The sequence below is a fragment of the Oryza brachyantha genome, chromosome 6 (genome assembly GCF_000231095.2).
Source record: "Oryza brachyantha chromosome 6, ObraRS2, whole genome shotgun sequence".
Taxonomy (NCBI): domain Eukaryota; kingdom Viridiplantae; phylum Streptophyta; class Magnoliopsida; order Poales; family Poaceae; genus Oryza; species Oryza brachyantha.
This window is the reverse complement of record NC_023168.2, coordinates 10854987-10874323: the sequence shown is the minus strand read 5'-3', so window position 1 is coordinate 10874323 and position 19337 is coordinate 10854987. Positions and strand designations below refer to the sequence as shown.

General features: G+C 42.9%; 1 protein-coding gene across 2 annotated transcripts; it reads right to left on the bottom strand.

Annotated features, from left to right (window-relative positions):
• Positions 1–517: 517 nt before the first annotated feature.
• LOC102717441 (abasic site processing protein HMCES) lies at positions 518–19123 on the bottom strand. 2 transcript variants are annotated; one of them, XM_015838949.2, is made up of 9 exons: positions 18855–19123; positions 18588–18771; positions 17590–17675; positions 16070–16182; positions 14865–14930; positions 14199–14305; positions 3829–3894; positions 3577–3642; positions 518–1154 (listed from the first exon to the last, which is right to left on the bottom strand). In XM_015838949.2, the coding sequence occupies exons 1-9, from the start codon at positions 19004–19006 to the stop codon at positions 702–704; spliced, it is 1293 nt and encodes a 430-aa protein (XP_015694435.1). In that variant the 5' UTR covers positions 19007–19123; the 3' UTR covers positions 518–701. The 2 variants fall into 2 exon arrangements, with proteins under 2 accessions (XP_015694435.1, XP_015694436.1); XM_015838950.2 differs by lacking the exon at positions 3577–3642 and having other exon boundaries at positions 18855–19119.
• Positions 19124–19337: the final 214 nt, after the last annotated feature.

Sequence of the window (19337 nt, the reverse complement as noted above, 5' to 3'; positions counted from 1 at the left end):
TTGGACGTCCTTCATGATCCTCTACACCTCCAAGCATCTTTCTAAATGTCTTCATGTCCTCTCCATGATTCCTAATCATAATACAGTTATTAGGTAGCAATCTATTCTCCAAATCATACAAAGAAGAACATAGGAATGAGCATAGGAAGAAGTGATGATCTCATCAGTTTTGACCAGCCGATCTGATGTACAAACACGGTAATATCTTATATATATATATGGATAGATTTATTACTTGGATATAAGCCTAAAGAGGACAAAAACATTCTGTAATAAATCCTATAGTATAAAACAGAGACAACACAATAAAATCAAGGTTGTAGTTAAACCGTTAACCTGTAACAAGTCCTAAAAACCATCCTTAATTTTGATGCAGATGAAAAGTGAATGGTTGCAATAATTTAGATTTAAATAGCATCCAGGTTTTAAGTTTAAACTTAATTTTTCAAGAAGTATCAATGCCAATTTTTCAACAAGTATTCAAAGGTTTATGGTTTCTTCGTTTCTCATTCCCTTATATCAATGCCAATTTTTCAACAAGTATCCGCATTCTGCACCCGGAAAGTGCGTAACAGAACAAGCTAAAAGTGAACATTTCTATACTTGGCTACATCATTAGCAAAAGATTTGAAACTCTACTTGACACTGAAGATAGCTGCTCGGTAAGGTGATGTCCTTCCGAAGGTACATTACGTGAAAAACTACTTTGTAAAATACGAAAGCAGTGATGCTTGTCCAACCAAAACAGATTTGGAGCTTTTTTCCTTCTTTTTCACATGGTTAACAGGAGACCTGGCACTGTTCCCGATCACTCTGTCCGAATGAACTTCAGCATCCTCGATCTTCCTCTTCAAGCATAAAGCATCCTGTTTCCGTGTTGCTTTAAATATAAGGTCGTCATGCTTCATGGTTTCAGCCTTCTCAACATCATGTTCCAAAGTGATGGGTTGATCTACTATAGTAGAAGCATCTTGCTTCTCTTCCATCTGAGCCTGGTACGTTTTCTCCAGTTGGTTTTCTGCTGTTTCATAGCATTCTTCTTTTGCAGCTCGAAGGGCTTTTGTTTCTGCGAAATCCTGATCTATCTTCTCCAGTTTCACTGGTTTCCTCGCAAAGAATGTCGAGATTGGATTTTCATTGGGTCTCATTTGTACCTGCATTTTAGAGCATTACAAAACAAATAAGTGCACATCTTGCAACACAAAAAGTGAAAAAGTTTACAAATTACCAGCTAAACCTAAAACTGATAGGTACCACGTAATAACATGGCAGTATCTATCAATGCAGCCAACAACAGAAAACAGGAAACAGCTACTTCACATGTACTCTTTGATAGCTCTCAGCATTTTAATCAGCTCCTACTATTTTTTTTCACGAACAGGCAGGAGAGCTGCATATCGTTTCAATAAGAGAAAAAAAACACATGAAGGGGGGCAACCCCCCCTCCCCCACCCCACCCCACGCACATCCGCAAAAACTAAGTACAAACTAGACTTCCCTTTACAAGATATAAAATGATCACAACCACAAGGGTTAGGGACCTATTCTGATCGTTCGGCAGTCCAGCCTCCCAACAAGAATCCATGTGCATGTTTCCTGAAATGCTAAAGGGTATGTTTTTTTAAAAAAATATATATAGGAAAATTGTTTTCAAAAAGCATATTAATCCATTTTTCACTTTTTTATAGATAATACTTAATTAATCATGAACTAACAAGTCACTCTGTTTTTGTGTCGAAGGGAAGGTTCCCCAACCCATCCTCCCGAAAGCAGCCTTAACTCGTGGAGCTTTGAAGATCCAACCAAGCACCACAAGGCACATCAGTTCGTAGTATTGAATATTAAAAGTATTAAACTGCTGGCAAGCTCCTAGGGCAGTCAAACAGAGGTTGGACAACCTCTAGGCCTATATCCCTATAAAAGAATCTTTTCAGAGTGTCAACAGCATTAATTGATACTTGGCTGAAAACAACACTAGGATGCCTTTGGTTCATGAATAAGGTGGTTAGGTGGGTTAGATTGAATCCATCCCTGTATTATACGATGGATTGGTTCTATTTTTCTGTTTGATTGAATGGATCGGTTGAACCCTGTTTTTTATTTGGTGGGAGGGATGAGATGGAATAGATTGGACCTGCTTTTCGTTTGGTTGAAGGGATGAGATGAGATGAGATGGGATAGATGTTACCTCTCATATCCAAAATAAAATATTGAATACTAGGATTAATATATGAATAACCTAATAGATATATATTTATGCAAGCAATTTATTTTAAATAAATTTAATAAATAAAATGGACACCCCCTCTATGCGTCGTGCTCATGGATCCGTCCCACCATTTAGGTGGGATAGATTAGACATAAATCTAAAAGGAATATTCCTCTCCTAGGTCTAACTCATCTCACCGATCCACCAACCAAACAAATAAAGTCAGGGATGGGTTGGCTCTATCCCAACCCATCACATCCTTGAAACCAAATACTCCCTCCATATTTTTTTATATGACGTTGTTGACTTTTAGGTCCACGTTTGACCATTCGTCTTATTCAAAAAATTATATAATTATTAATTATTTTGTTATAATATGATTTATTATTATAGAAACTTTAAGTATGCATTGTAATTTTGCATATTTGGATATAAATTTTGAATAAGACAAATGATCAAACGTAATTTTAAAAGTCAACGGTGTTATACATAAAAATATGGAGGGAGTACATCCTAATGGGCTAGCAAGACTCATCTTTTCACATCTTCTTATGTTTATAAGCCAAATTTAAATTTTCAACCTTAAATTTGAACTTAATTTTAAAGCTTTTTTATCATAGTTTATTTTCAGCCTTGACTTTTGAATCGCTAAGAACACATATATAAAAGTTTTCAGCCTTGACTTTTTCATCAATATTTATTATAGTTTGACTTTTTATCTGAAAAAGCCAAAGATCACCCCTAAATATTAATGAAGACTGGATTTCGACGTTCATATCTGTCGACTTGACATACAACAATAACATATAATTGTCAAGTATCTAATTTTAGCAGTGAAAACCTGTGGATATTTCACTGTTATCAGTGCATAACAATATGAGCATTTCATTTTTAATGGAGGTTTTAAAGGTACAGCATGGGGAAACACATTTGCATGTTATCCCCGTCAGTCCATTGGATACAAGAGTGGAAACACCGAGGAATCATTGAGGTGCTCATGTGGTCCTAATGACTATTGAAAGTCCAGTTGAAAAAGACATGATTGTTTGTATATCAGCAGCAGATTATAAGTTTATAAATTTATAACACATCTATAATAAATATTGAGTATGTTGCCGTTCTAAGTTATGATTCATTGGGGTTAGATACCACTGGGAGAATAGACAAACGGTGTCAGCTTGGTTGGGAAGAGAACTTCGGAGATTAGACTCAAATCAGATTCATTGCTTGATTCCTTGATAGAGGTTGTCCTTAAATAGATGGACCAACTTGAAACTTAAGAAACTCAATCCAACCTTATCTCTACAAACCATTAACCTAATCGATGCTACAGTAACACGTGCATGCTGTTCAAGGGCACTGTTTACCTTGGGTTGGGCCTTAGTCTCCTGGCTCAATGCCCCTACCAGCTGCAGTTGATTATCACATGAATACTGAACAAATACAACAATTACAGTTGTCCTAGAAAGTTTCAGTTACCAAGAACCAAGGCTGTATACAAGTTTGAGCAGAGATAAACGAGAAAATTCAGTATAATTTACTCTAAGCATTCAGTAAATGCTCAGATTCTTGAACTTCAACAAAACAATTATTTAATTGAACAAAGCAGAACCTTATACCTCTTTCATGCACTCAGGCCCATCAAAAGATGTTTTGCCTATTGCAGCTGTCACAGGATACCAAACCTGCAGAAGGAAATGATTAAATAAATTCATAATATTGGTTTGATCATTACTGAGCATTTTGGACAATGACCTTTTGTCTCTTTGGTTTCAAATGTGTAAGATAGGTCTTAGAAATTTAAAATTCAAGTCAAATTGGCCCTTTAAGTAGCATGCCATCCTCACATGGAACTATTGATTCAAGTATGCACAAGCTCACCAACATTCATGTCTAACATGCCGAAAGAGAATTTGTGTTGTGGGCTTGTGCCTTGGCGGTTGACCCATACAACGCAGGGTGAATGAGTACTCGACAACAGGGTGAGGCTTAATGCCTCACCGCCCAGGAGCCATTTTATGGAAATGCGAAGAGTGGACAGAAGATAATGGAAACACACTTCTTGATAAAAATAAATAAATATTGCATTATATATCCTATTTCAATTTATAGGACTTTCCTTTAACAGACTTCTTAATAACCTCAACTAATCTTAAACAAACCAAATATAAAGTGAAAGAGAAAGAAGTTAATCCCCCCAACCCAAAATGAAACACTACCACCACAAAAACAAAGAAGATTTTTTGTACAAGCAGCATGCAACATGGATGAGTTGCACCTATGTAGGCAGCCACACATTGTTAGGAGTCACTCAGGTAACATTGACATTAAATGAAGTCCAAAGAGTTTCTAAGAAAAACCATGGATATTACATTGAAACAAGCAAACAAAGCTGAGAGTTGAAATGAAAAGTATAAAGAAGTTCTTAATCCACAAGCTAAGATGAAATCAGATAATGCTAGTATAGTGAAATTTGTTATATGTTCATGAAGAAGTACACCAGCGCGATCTCTATTTGATTCATACAAAAGTTCAACAGTTTGATCATTATCTAAATACAGAAATCTAAAAAGGCTAAAGCTAACAAGAAGATCCCTCTTCATGGCTGCAAATTTACTTGGTCAAATGAACGTGAAGTCCCTACGCTGGTCAGGCTTGATAGAGCTTTCTGTTGCTCAGAATGGGAGGAGATTTTCCTGAGTCGCTCCTACAAAGCTCCGCATCAGTTGTTTCTGGTCATTGTCCTCTGCTGTTGGGTCTTCACACTAATATCCGAGGAAAGAGAAGGTTCCATTTTGAGTGTTTTTGACCCAAAGTACAGGGTTTCAGTGATGATGTACAGCAGAATTGGGGAAAATACCTTTGCAGGCAAGTTGTCCAGTGGAATGTCCGTATGTCAACCTACAGCAGTTAAGCAAGGGTTTGCAAAGTTGGAGCCAAAAAGAAGAAGTGGGAAATGTCAAGATCCAGCTTGCTATGGCTAAGGAGATTCTCCATCGTCTTAGAGATAGCACGGGACTGTAGGTCTCCCTTTGGCCTATGAGAAAAGGCTGAAATTACATTGTCTTGACCTGGCATCCTTGTATTCTCCTCTAATTGATGATTCTGTACCCTATCTATGCTATATCAATACATGGCCACCCCCAATTGGTGTGAGGTGTTATACCATTCCATTCTACGTGGTAGAAGAGCTTCCAAGTTCTATCCCCTCCTTCCCCTGATTCCGCTGTAATGCCTCCACCGCGTAGCCTCCGCACCTCACTGCCCACGCCGCCCTCACGCCTCCACCTCAAATCATGCCGCATCGCCGCATCCCTTGCGCCGCCGCCTCTCTGGCCGACACGCCTCCCCAGCACCGTCTCCTCACGCCGTGCCTCACCAGTGCCACTACTCCCTAGCGCCACCGCTTCCCAGTGTCGATGTTGACCACGTCAGCCACCTCGGCCACCAGCGACTTTCCCTCGACATCGGCCTCTGCCACCACTGTCGCCTAGGTCATCGTCACCTCCTACGCGATCGTCGCCGTCAAGACCCATGCCCCTTTTGGATAGTAGAGGAGAGAGAATACTGCCAATATTGGATCTATTGTATTGAGCCTCAAGGGGGCGGTATATATAAGAGTACACTGGGAGAAGATAAGGAAGGATTACACATATAGGAGTCCACATCAATCAATCCTATCCTAATATAACTCTAACTACCATGTACTCTAACATCCCCCCGCAGTCCAAGCGTGAGCAGCGCGGACACTTGGGACTGGAGAAGAAACCAGCAAGAGTACTCAATACGGGTAGCCATTGTTGATGTAGCCAAAGCGATGGGTGCGAGAGCCGTGGTCGATGAAGCCATGCGTAGAGTAGTCGTGGTCGATGTAGCCGAAGTCGGGAAGCTAATGTCGAGGTAGCTGAGCCACATGGTGTGCATGGGGCGCCGTAGAGTGGTCGTAGACGCATGGGAGGGCGTCATGGACCGAGGTACGCGAGGATGCGCTGAAGACGATGACGGTGACACAGTCGCGGCGGTTGTTGAGGAAGACGACACCGAAGAGCCGATGTAGTCGAACCGTGAAGGACGAGACGTCAAGCCGGGTTGCTAGACCTGAGGATAACTTGGGAAGAACGCGCCCAACGGTGTTGCCAATACCACGTAGGCGAGGCAGGGGACCACCATGAATCATATGCCAATGTCGGAGGAGACTAGAAGAGAAGCCCTCCGGGACGGTCGCGGCGCAAGAACGGCGTAGAGGGAGAATTGCCGAAGCAACACGCAGTTGGCGGAGAAGAACAAAGTATAGTCGAGGAAGATATGGCAACGCTAGCGATGAATCATGTTGGACGAAGAAGAATGTGAAATAGCGGGACCAACGGCCCGGACGGTAAAGTCCGTAGCCATGTAGAGATAGTTGGACACGTGGCGATGCTCGAAGATCTTGAGTGGCTAACGATAACCAGTGCGGATGACGAGGATGTCGACGCGCGAACAACGATGAAGACGACAAAAGCGGCGAAGCTAAGGTCCAAGAGGACAACACAGCTGCAGCTCTATGTCGATGCAGCGACAAGAAGTCCACGGGTAATGTAGCCATGCTAAGGAGGACGCCTCTCAGCACTGCAACAACCAGTGGATGTGTGGACCATATGCAACGACGCTACAACCCAAGGAGGGAGACGTAGCGGCAACCCAAAGCTTGAAGGCGTAGATGCGTAGTCGAAGACGATCGGTGGCAAGGTGTCGTCGTAACCGGGTGCTTGAACAGGTGATCAATCCGTCGATGCGGTGGGCGGGACGATGTAGTTGAAGCAGAGTCAATGCCGATGTTGGAGACACGCATGTCGACGAGGCGGTGGGCGATGCAAACCTGATCTCTAATCGGGAAGGAAAAGAAAAAAAACAACCACATGGATAGATCGAGATCGATCTCTTAGCGGCGAAGTAGAACGACAAAAAAAAAACGGTGGCCATCCCTGGGAGATTAGATCGCTCCCGGGGGCAATGGCGGCAAAAGCGTGAGCGGTGACTCTAGATCACCCGCTCTGATACCATGTTGGATAGTAGAGGATTGAGAATACTGCGAATATTGGATCTATTGCATTGAGCCTCAGGGGGGCGATATATATAGGAGTACATATGGAGGACATAAGGAAGGATTACAGATATAGGAGTCCATATAAATCAATCCTATCCTAATATGACTCTAACTACCATATACCCTAACAACCCCGATCTCCCTAGAACTACGCAACCCCAACTTCAACAAGTGGAAGGCCTTCTTCCGCTCACTGTGTGGCAGATTTGGTCTTCTAGACAATCTCAACACCGCTCCATGCCGCCAATCCTTACACCACATTCGTAGCTGGCTCTTCGGCTTGGTTGCCGACGATGTCCTCAACCTCGCTACGGGTCTGTCCCATGCGTCTATCGAGCAGCGACTGTTTCCGGCGAATGCTCCCTCAGCCAAGGTCAAGCCCACGCTCTTGCCCTACATCATCCATGCCCGGTGGAGCCTCCCCAATGCTGAGCCACCACCTCCTATAGGCGGGCCTCCATCAACCACCTACCAGCCGGCTGATTGGTTGTCTGGCTCGCACGCTTGATTCCTTCCCGTACCACTACCATTGCCGTTCAATGGCACCGAGTAATTCACCCCATGTCACCGCCCCTGCGTCACCTTCGAGGTCTTCGCCTCCTCAAGTGGCACCTCCAGGCCAACCCATGATAACTCGCTCCAAGACTGGCTCCTTGAGGCTTATGAATCGACTGGTGCTCTCGGCATCTGACAACGCCCCCTCTCCTCTTCCGGCTAATTATCGTAGTGCCCTCACCGACCCCAACAGGCGTGCTGCGATGGTGGATACACAGGGTGTTGATCAACAATGGCACACGACTAGTCCCTTGCCCACATAGTGCCAACGTTGTCTTTGGCAAGTGGATCTTCAAGCACAAGTTCCACTATGACGGCTCCCACTCTCGCCACAAGGCCCGTTGGGTTGTTTGTGGCTATTCCCAGCAGCATGGCATCGACTACAACGAGACATTTAGCCCCGTCGTCAAGCCCGCCACGACTCGTGTCGTCCTCAACCTCTCCACCTCTAGTTCATGGTCGATCCATCAACTCAACGTCAAGAACGCCTTCCTTCACGGCACACTGAATGAAACGGTGTACTGCCAGCAACCATCTGGCTTCGTCGACCCTTCTGCTCCTCATGCCATGTGCTTGTTGCAGCGTTCCCTCTACGGCTTGAAGCCAACACCACGAGCATGGTACCATCGATTCACCACATACATTTGTCAGCTAGGGTTCACGCCATCTGCTTCCGACACATTGCTCTTCGTCTTCCGCGACAGGAACCGCCTTGCCTACTTGCTACTCCACATCGACGACATCCTCAAGGCCTCCACCACGGATCTCCTGCAACACATTACATCTCAGCCCCACTTTGAGTTTGCAATGGCAGATCTTGGCGACCTTCGCTTCTTCCTCAACATCTTTATTCGTCACTTGCCTGATGGACCTTTTCTAAGGACAGTATGTCATCGATCTTCTTCAGCGAGCTGGCATGTCAGAGTGCCACCCCGCGGCTACAACTATCGATGCTCGTGCCAAGCTCTCCACATCTAATAGTGCCCCTACCGCCGGCGCGACTGAGTACCGGAGTCTTGTTGCTGCACTCCAATATCTCACCTTGACTCGTCCTGAGCTTGCATATGCCGTCCATAGGTCTCTTCATGCATGCACCTCGCGAGCCTCACCTTGCGTTGGTCAAACACATTCTATGTTATGTCAAGGGCTCTATACCACTGGGTATGCGATCAAGTACGATATAATTATAAGAACATGAAGATCGGTAATTTTAACGAGTAGACCAGTAAACTACTTGGGATAATGCTGGCTAGAACTTTAGCGACAAGCCCTCACGAGCACTCGATTCAACCTGACAATATAAACCTATTCAACCAGATTGATCGGACCAAACCAAGACAGAATCTAGCTGATCAAACTCATACTAACAGATCGATTAAAGGAACTCGTGAGGACTTGATTGAGATCTACCGCTACTCCAAACTACGAATAGATTAAAGCAGAAATAGAACTCAAACCGCCGATCACTTAGGTAGGAGATCGAACTTAATCGAAACAGTTCTATCTAGCCGATCGACGGGTTTGACGAACTTGAAACTTACATTGCGAAGCTGACAAACCTCGCGCCGAGAGCTCAAGCAAGTCGAGAAGGTTAGCGAAGCGCTGAAGTTGAATAGATGATCTGGTTGATGATCTACAATGACCCCGGGCACACATATTTGTACCCTCGGGTTTAACTAACTTGACCGTATAAGGACCCGAATCAATAACTAGCCTGTTGTGTTCGGACTCTAATTAGCCATAAAATCCTAAACAAACTCTAAGATAAAAGCTAACTAATTTACATGGACTCTTGATCAACACCGAATCTATCTTTAACTCTCGGGCCTAGTTGGACTCAGCTCCTTGTCCGATTCAAACTCTATCGGCTGCATCGTGTCGTCTCCAATCTTCTGTTTCCAGCCGATTCGCCCTTTCTTGTCCGATTCAGTCTTTAATCGCGTTTCAATCCATAAAGGTGATTTGCCAAAATCCGACGTTAACACCTGTGTTGTTGTTCGCTGATTTCTGGTCGAGCCTTTGCTTTCGTGATACTCCCGCTATGACTGCGGGCGGGTGTATTCCTTGTATTCTCCTCTAATTGAGGATCTTGTACTTGAAAATGCATCTAGCCCCTAAAGCGGGTTTTGGATGATTAATGACAATCATAGTCAAAGCATGTGTGCGCTAACAAGTTGTGGTTGCCGAGAAGTAGAGAAGTTTGACTCACGTACGAAATGCGCGAATTTGATTAAAGCGAGAAGTGATCCAAAAAGGCGAAAGGCAAACAAAGTCAAGACGATCAAAGGCGTTTTTCTTTTTCGCATTGAGTCATAGGACAATCCGTACTATTAAGAGGGGTCATCAAGTAGCTACATGCATCCGTTAGACAGTGATGAGTGTTTGAGGCTTGTAGGAGAGAATTTCAAGAGCCTGGACCGGACAATCCGGTGAGGACCGGACAGTCCGGTCGCAGGCAGTATCCAGAGCATAAGTGCTGGCCGGACGGTCTGGCCCTTGGGCCTGAACAGTCCGGCCCAAGTAACTTTATCCAACGGCTAGTTGATGTTTGACAACCTTATATAAGCCACCTCGGGATTCTAGTCATTGGTGAGGCTCCCAGTTCAAACTCTAGGGTTACTAGGTGTGTTCTAGCCCCTACCAAGCCTCCCCCACTAATCCTAACACTTTCTAGAGTGATTAAGGCGAGGATCAAGCCTAAGTGGTGAGATTAGGGATTAGTGAGTGATCATGAGCATTGTTGATTGATCTTGAGCGATGGATGGATGCATGCGGAGACGTGGAGGCCTATTACTCTTGGAGTCCGTGCTCCTAGACGGATAGGCGTCGCCCGCGAGCCTCGAAGCTTTGTGGATCGCCCGGGATCAAGTTTGAGAAGGTTGGTGCCTAAGCTCCGCAAGGAAATAGGTAAGATCTCTAGTGGATTCTTGTGCTTCCTTGATCTTGACCTTAGGGCTAGGCGAAGCGCCTTGATCTTGACCTTGGTGGTCGATCAAGGGCTTGCTAGCGCCTAGGAGTAAATTCGGAGACCCGTCTTGGCCTTGTGGGAGGAAGCCAAGAGAGGAAAAGGATCGAGAGGGATCCCATTCAGAGGAGCGCCTCAACGGAGAGTAGGATCGAAGGATCCGAACTTCGGGATAAAATCTCTCATGTCCACTCTTGTGAGTTTCTTAGTTTCTCGTTGCTCGTGTGATCTTTCGTGTTCATCTTTTGCACACATACACTGCACGTTCACAGGAACTTCACTGAGAAAGGACTTAAAAGTCTCTCCTTTCACTGACCGGACGGTCCGGTGTTCATAGTTGGATGGTTCGACCAGAGCCCTCGGCCCAACCCGAGAGCCCCGACCGGACGGTCCGGCCCCTGAGCCCGAACGGTCCGGCCCTACTGATCGCTGCGATTGAAGAATTTTTTTTAGGACACCTATTCACCCCCCACCCCCCCTCTCCTGTAGGTTGTCTCCGTGGGACTTCAGTACCCCGTCAATACTATATCAATACATGGCCACCCCCCCAATTGGTGCGATGTGTAATCCCATTCCATTCTACATGGTAGCAGCTTCCAAGTTCTATCCCCTCCTTCCCCTGCTTCCGCTCTAATGCCTCCACCCCCCGGCCACCTCGCCTCCACCGCGTAGCCTCAGTGCCTCCTGCCCACGCCGCCCTCGCGCCTCCACCTCCCATCACGCCGTGCAGCCACCGCGCCTCCCTGCCCGGCCTTTCATAATCGTAATTTTATTCTAGCGGCTTTGGAAAAGCATTTAACCGTGGAGATTTAGGAGTCAGTGAAAACCTTACCTTCTGATAAAGCACCGGGTTCAGATGGTTTTACCAATTGTTTCTACAAGAATTATTGGGGCATTATCAAGAGCGACATACTACTGGCTTCTGTGGCAATTCAGCAAGGCATGTGTCAAAATTCAGATTGCTGAACTCAGCTTTTATCACCCTTTTGCCCAAAAAAGTGGATGCATGTACAGTCAGGGATTTTCGCCCAATAAGCCGCATTCACAGTTTTGCAAAACTGGTAACAAAATTTATGGCAAATCTCCTTGCTCTGTTGCTCCCTAGTATGGTTTCTATCAACCAAAATGCTTTTATCACGGGGCGCAGAATTCAGAATAATTTCTTCCTGGTGCAACAAATGGCCAAGGGGTTGCATGCCAGGAAAGAACCACATGTTATGCTGAAACTGGACATCTCTTTTTGAAGTCCTGGAAAATTTGTGTTTTGGTTGTTCTTGGTGCAACCTATTATGCTTATTGCTCTCTACATCCTCTACTCGAGGCTGTGGCAAGGTGATGCTTTATCCCTGATGTTATTCATTATAGTGATGGATGTACTGAATTCTCCCATTGACCAGGCAGCCCTAGATGGATGGCTGCAGCCTCTTGCTATTCAGCATACGCAGCAGCGGTGCTCTTTCTAGGCCGATGATGTTATCCTGTTCTCCAGGCCAATATTGAGGGTCTCTCCATTATCTCCCATATTCTTGACATATTTGGCCATGCTTCAGGGCTCATGACTAACATGCCGAAAAGCTCAGTAACTCCCATAAGGTATAATATGGAGAATTTGGAAGTGATATCCAACACGTTGCCTTGTGAGGTGAAGGATTTCCCATGCTCTTATTTGGGTTTGCTACTGAATATGAAGAAACCTACCAAAGCTGAGCTACAAGTTTTGGTAGCCAGGGTGTCAGATTATCTCCCAATGTGGAAGGCATCTCTCATGAATAAGGCCGGTCATCTCATCTTGGTTCAGGCAGTCCTTTTAGCAATCCCTAGTAATCTTATGATTGCAATGGATCTTCCAAAATGGGTTACTAAAGCCATTGATAAGAGAATGGGTTTTCTTTGGTCAGGGCAGGAGAAGGCCAACAGCGGCAATTGCCTGGTAGCTTGGGATAGAGTTTGCCGCCCCATTGGGGGACTCGGTATCCTTAACATGGAAGATATGAATTGGGCACTTCGTATCGATGGCTATGGCTTCAGAAAACAGATATTAACCGTGCTTGGCATGGTCTACCGGTTCAGGTTCCTAGTATGTCACGCTATCTCTTCAATACGGATATTGAATCTCGAGTGGGAAATGGGATATCTATGCTTGTTTGGACTGACAAATGGCTGCAAGGAAGAGCTATTGCTGATTTGGCCCCTCGTTTATGTCTGTTGGTCACTAAGAGAGTGGTCAAGTAGTACAAAGTGGCTCAAGCTATCTATAACAGGAAATGGGTCTCTGACATCAGGGGCCCCTTGACTGTCAAAGTAATTGTTGAGGTCCAGGTATGGGACATGGTCAATGGGGTGGCACTGCAGGAAGAAGTTCCAGAATAGCATGTTTGGAAGCTCGCAGAATCTGGAATTTACACTTCAAAATCCGCCTATGGGACATTTTTTGTGGGAAGCCTCCAATTTGATCCCTAGTGAATGATTTGGAAGAGCTAGGACCCTCTAAGGCCGTGTTCGGCAAGGCTACTACTAATCTCAGGTTCCCTCGTTTTTTACGTGCACACTTCCCGAACTGCTAAACGGTGTATTTTTGAGAAAATTTGCTATAGGAAAGTTGCTTTAAAAATCATATTAATCTATTTTATATTTTTTTATAATTAATAATTAATTAATCATGTACTAATCTATTACTATGTTTTTCGGGATGGATAACTAACCCTCATCCTACCCAATGCCGAAAGCAGCCTAAATCCGATGTTGGACGGTGACCACCATGCAAGGCATGGGTTACCTTGTCCAGACACTTGCCCGCTATGTGACCAGGTTGATGAAACGATACAAAACATCTTGGTGTCATGTGTGTTCAACCGACAAGTGTGCTCCATAATCTTGCAAAGGCTTGGTTTCTCCTCTACATTTCTAAATCAGTATACACGTAATTTCTCAAACTGGTAGTCAAGGGTTGTGAAGGGCCAACGAAAGAATGAGAAGGGGCTCAACTCACTTGTCATCCTGACTGCTTGGAAGATTTGGAAACATAGATTGTGTTTTCAATGGGGCTATCCCTAATGTAGTTGTGGTAATTCAAGCCATAGCCAATGAAAGTGCCCTTTGGTGCGGTGTGGGAGCCTCAAATCCTAAACAGTTGTTCTCAAGTTTTGGAGCCGCTGCACCTTAGGAGGTCAGGGTGTGTGTGTGGTGTCTTTGTTGTTTCTGGAGAGGGGTTTTTCGGCTGGGCTCTATACCTTGCTCCTTTTATTTCTTGCTTAATGAAATGATATGCAGAGCTCATGTGTATTCAGAAAAAAAAAAGGATTGCAAATAATAGTGTCTAAAAAGAATATCGGCCATATCATGGAAATGCCAATACAATGATGGAAGCACAAGCATGAACTTACAAGATCTGCTCCTTCATAGGGTACTGTAATTTCTTCAAGTTTCAAAGATGCACTGTTCAACCAAGTATTGATGGAGTATTCGTCACCCAAGATTACTGGCATTCTGTCTGTTAAGTCATATGCAGTCTCAGATGGTGCCGAAACAAATCAAAGGAAGCAAGTCATAAAAGCATCATGTGCAATAGTATAATAAGTCAAAAACCTGATAGACTTATCAAAAGCATATTTCAAACATGATACATCCATTACCAAAAAGGGGCATAACCTGTTTTCTCAATTAAATCAAACTACAAGAACAACTTACCATATAAAGTAAAAATATAGATGCATCAGTATTATGAAATTATGAGGCAATATTGTATTATCATCAACACATTATTTTTTCAAATCAGCTAACTTGCTCCTTACCTACCTCCAAATGAGACATTGTAAAGCGAAAATTAATGCGAATAGTGCATTTACAGGCGTTACAATCTTCCAGTAGTGGTACTAACTACAGAATTGTTCTAAAGTAGGCATGTAAAAATAAATGACAGCTTGATATAATGTAAAAGAACAGGGTTTGCTAATAACTCTACAACCATGAAGCCAAATTCGAAGCAGTTTATCACACAAGTATTGAAACAGTAAATATATGTATTATGGGGGCAGAAAGTAGTAGCTAACCATGGAGCCATTTCAGAGAAGTTGAAGCTCGAGTAGTCAAAATAGTAAATGTATTGATGGTCTCTCCTGGGAAAATAGTAGGTAATATTAAGACCCAAACTAGTAAATTTGAGTGGCAACAATCTAACAGGGGCATAATAAATTAATCAGAACATGTCACAAACTGACTGTGAATAGTAGAAACTGATTTGAAATATGCATCAATAATTCCGCTCAACAAAATATGCGATAATAAATTGTAACCTTAAAAAGTAGATAAGAGTTGGTAGTGCGAGTCTGTGAGTGCATGCTAGACTTTTTATGTACTAAATTTGTCTAACATTTGTAAAGCCAAATATTGTAATTTTTTGACAAAAATAAAGTCAAACATGCAGTTCTGGCACACTGTACTGTGGTATTCATACCTGAAAGCACTTCCCTATCACAATAATATGCATATCGTAATATTCAGAATGCAATTGTGGTCTTACTAACCTTGGGCATTTAATGGTTAATGCGCAGCACATGACATAAATTAGATAAAAAAATGTGAAATACTTTATGACAGCATTACTTCAAGTCTAGTACATGCCTGCAAATGTTCACTGTCAAATTCATGAATTTTGCAATTTAGATCACAGGACTTGTCGCACTGATTGTGGATGCAACAAACATTGTTACACTATTGTTAAAAAGCATGTACAGACAATGCAGGCATAAAGCATAACTAATAAGGTCAAATCTTCACAAACATGACAACCAGTACAAATATATCACCTTTTATTTACAATATGTTTAAGATGCAGATAAAGCCTTTTACGAAGCAGAATTAAAATTAATATAACCATAGATATTGTAATAAATAAGGTGCAACATTAACAGAATGACAATTTTTTTGCAGGTACACCCAAAATTTGAACCACATCAACAAGAACATAATAAAGCAAAGCATCTCAGAACATCTTTATCTCCAAACTACAATCATGGCTAGGGGTGGGAATGGACCAAGGCCCGTGGGTTCTTTCACAACCCTATTTAATTCTTAAAAAAATATTAGCTCAAAACTCTATACAATTTTATTTTCAACCTGTTTTGAACCCGGCCCTTATTGTAGGCAAAATGGTTGGGCCCATTACCACCCCTGATCATGGCACTTAGAAAACGATTATGCCTAATATATCTCCAAATGTTGTGCTACATATAGAATTGAATCATAACATTCTAACCTTCCGAGTTTGTAGAAGTGTCAAAGAGAGCAGCAAACACAAGGGGCTTCTGATCTTGGAAATGAATGTAATATGGCACCTTTTTTGACCCATCCTTTTTCCATTCGTAGAAACTGAGTTTATATAAAACATTAATGCATAATTAATACAAAAATACAGTCATCTTCCAAGTACTAAATAAAGTACTAAAACTACATTCAAAACACACCCAAAGTATAACTAATACAGGCCAAGACATTGTGCTACAAAGAAGAACATACACATTTTGAACAAGAAAGATGTCAAATTGTGCTCCACATGTATAAAACAACTGGAATATAACACATTATTAACACTAGTTTTGACCACTTCAACTCAGACAACTCAGATTGGTCAGGACAAAGTCAAGCCCAGTGTCACATGAGAGGATTTGAGAAGGATTGTTGGGTTAGGAATGGAAAGAAATACCAGTAGATTACATGGGAATAGCAAGGATACAGATGAGGACTAGCAGGGATAATAGGAGACAATGTGAGGGAGAGAGGTAATCTCTTAACTCTTAGCTTACTCCGCAATGGTGCTGTAGATGACCTACTGATCAAACTGACAAAGCAGTACTGATATGATACAAGAGCTAACTTAAAGGAATAATATTACATATTCCAACGCATTGCCTCTCCAGTGTTTCTTTCAGCCAAATGGCTGTCAAGCAAGCCTGCATCTGGAACGGCCATGAAACCCAGGAACGTAACTGGTTTTTATACAACCAGCAATCCAAGTAGAACAGCTTATTTAGCTGTGTTACATAACTTTGGATTTGAATCTAGCTGGCTAATAAATGTAATCAGAGCTACCAATTTTTGTAGCCAATCTATGATTATAAGTTTGATATGTTCTTGATATATTCATGACTTGCATCATGTTCCTATGTAGTGTGATTACTAGTTTAGAATTGTCAATTCAATGTGCAAAGCCCCCAGTTTGTGTTCGGTGAAGGTGATAATTGATTTCTCGGTGATTTGCCTTTGGCCAAAGGTTTCAATACAAGAAATTTGTTCAGCCGAAAACACTAGTTACCTCAATTCCTGAGACAAAAACAAGAAAAACAGCAGATAAAACAAGGATGCTAATAAGTCATGCAATCTGTGCCCCAGGATTTATATGATCAATAACTCTAAGAAGAAACCTCATTCTCTGGATGAAACAAGGAATATCAAGCACATCAAAACCTACAGTCTATGTCAAATCCTACAGTTGAAAGGTCAATCATCAATTAGCAGCACTATATGTCAGAAGGATGGAGAGGCATGGAAAGCAAGAACAGCAGGACAAAAGGTACATCAAACTACTATAAATCCAGAGGGGTAAATTTTACATGAAGGTCCAAATCATTCTTTAGCCTTTATAGTAACTTTAAATGAAAGCAATGTTGAACAGTACAAACCTGCATAGTATACCAACTTAAAGGGGTATGTCACAGTGTGTTCATGCAAAACATAAACAAAGCATCTAAATAGAAAGAAACATGTATTTGTTCATACCCTTCTACTGCCACAAGACACCTATTATATGATATAAGTCGCCGAAAGGATGCCTTTTCTTTTATAGACTCTGACCGTGCATTGAACTGCACAATAAAATCATTTCGGTGATTAAATCAATTTAAAGAAGCAGAGTAATGGGGCATGACAAAATGTAGAGCAAGCTCTACAACAGGCACAGTCCAATGCACAAGACTTTTATATAGTTTTTGGTTGAAAGTTAACATGTTTTTATTCTGCATTGTTGTAGGCTATTGAGGATGTTATGGTCAGAGGGTGTATTCGTCAATATATTTGGTTCATTTAGTTTGATACGCATTTTTGTGTTACTACTCATTTATCGTGTGTGCTTTGGTGACACGCCCTGACTCTATCATTAATCCATCATTATAGGGGTATGGGGTTCAAAGCCTGTGTAGAATGGTCAACGTAGACTGGAAAGGAAAATGGACTCTTTATGTGGAGTGGCTTTCCTTAGAGGCTTCTCTTCTAGAAAGTCAGAATTCAATTTTTGAAAGCAAATAAGAAAACACAAAACAAGAAGCTGATGAAAAAAAAAAGGATCAAAGAAAGCTGATGACTCCATCTACAAGGAATGAGCCAAAGTTCAGTTCAGGCAACACTCCACCCAAGGAAGCAGGAAGCTCAGGCTAAGCAAGCGGAAGAGAATCACAGAGCTATCTCTGGAACTGGAAGGGCAGCCTAAGGGTGGCAGATCAGGCAGCAACTTTGGTTGACTTCAGATCAAAACATTGCATCAATAATGATGTGCCTTGTATGGTCAGACAACTTGATAACACTTACACAATGCTTCAATTAGTCAACATTAGTTGTATATAGCCTACATAAAATTGTCTGAGCTCTATTTCACTTTACTTTCTCATAAAGATGACCTTTTAAGAGATGTATTAACAATTGGAAGTTGCAGACTCCAAAAAAGATATTCAAGGGGTCAAATTTATAAATTAGACTGTATAGAAAGAGCAGACAGTCCATACTATCCTGAAATGATCTGGTTTCTCGTTCTTGCCGGTGAAGCTGGGCACAAGTCCCCACTTCATGCACTGGATTACCGGCACCTCCCTGTCGACGCCCCCTCCACCATCACACCCTGCCGGCAACGGCCGCATGGTTCCCACCGGCAGGTATGCCCCCGGCGAAACGTTGTACGACGGCCGATACCTGCATCTCACAACTACAAATCTCACGATTGGGGAAATACAGCTGCGCAGGATGACCCCCATACCTTCAAACCTCCCACCTACCGGTCCATCTGGAGCGTTGGCACCGTGGGGATGACGTCTCCTCCGCCGCCGCCGCGAGCAATCGTACTGCCTGCCGCACAGGTCCTGGTCGGGAAGCCGAAAGCCCTGGCGGCCTGGGACGGGCTGAGGGTGCAGCGGACCCTGCCGCACATCTCGTATTTCCCCTCTGCAGCGTACAAGCCGGCTGTAGGAACTAGGGTTTAGCGCGAGTTATCGAAGCTGTTTAGAACATGTTTGCTTGATCTTCCAAGCTACAGTTCAAATGATTTTATTCCTTATATGTCCTCCATTCATTTTCAAATCCCTCTAATAAAGGACTACAAATCTTATTAGGAAATTTAACTATTTGCCACTCTTAAAAGTGACACAGCTCTTCAAATGCCACTCTAAAATTTGATCTTATATTTTTGCCACCGAAGAGAGGAGATTGCTTAGGGTATCTTCGTCTCAAAGGATTTTTACAGAAAAACTGGAGGAATTGAA

Coding starts and splice junctions, on each gene's coding strand:
- LOC102717441 (XM_015838949.2), bottom strand. CDS start 19,006: ATGTGCGGCAGGGTCCGCTGCACCCTCAGCCCGTCCCAGGCCGCCAGG. Junction 14,931..16,069: donor CACTTCTACAAACTCGGAAG/GTTAGAATGTTA, acceptor CTATTTTCCCAG/GAGAGACCATCAATACATTT. Junction 3,643..3,828: donor GGCCTGAGTGCATGAAAGAG/GTATAAGGTTCT, acceptor GTATTTGTTCAG/TATTCATGTGATAATCAACT.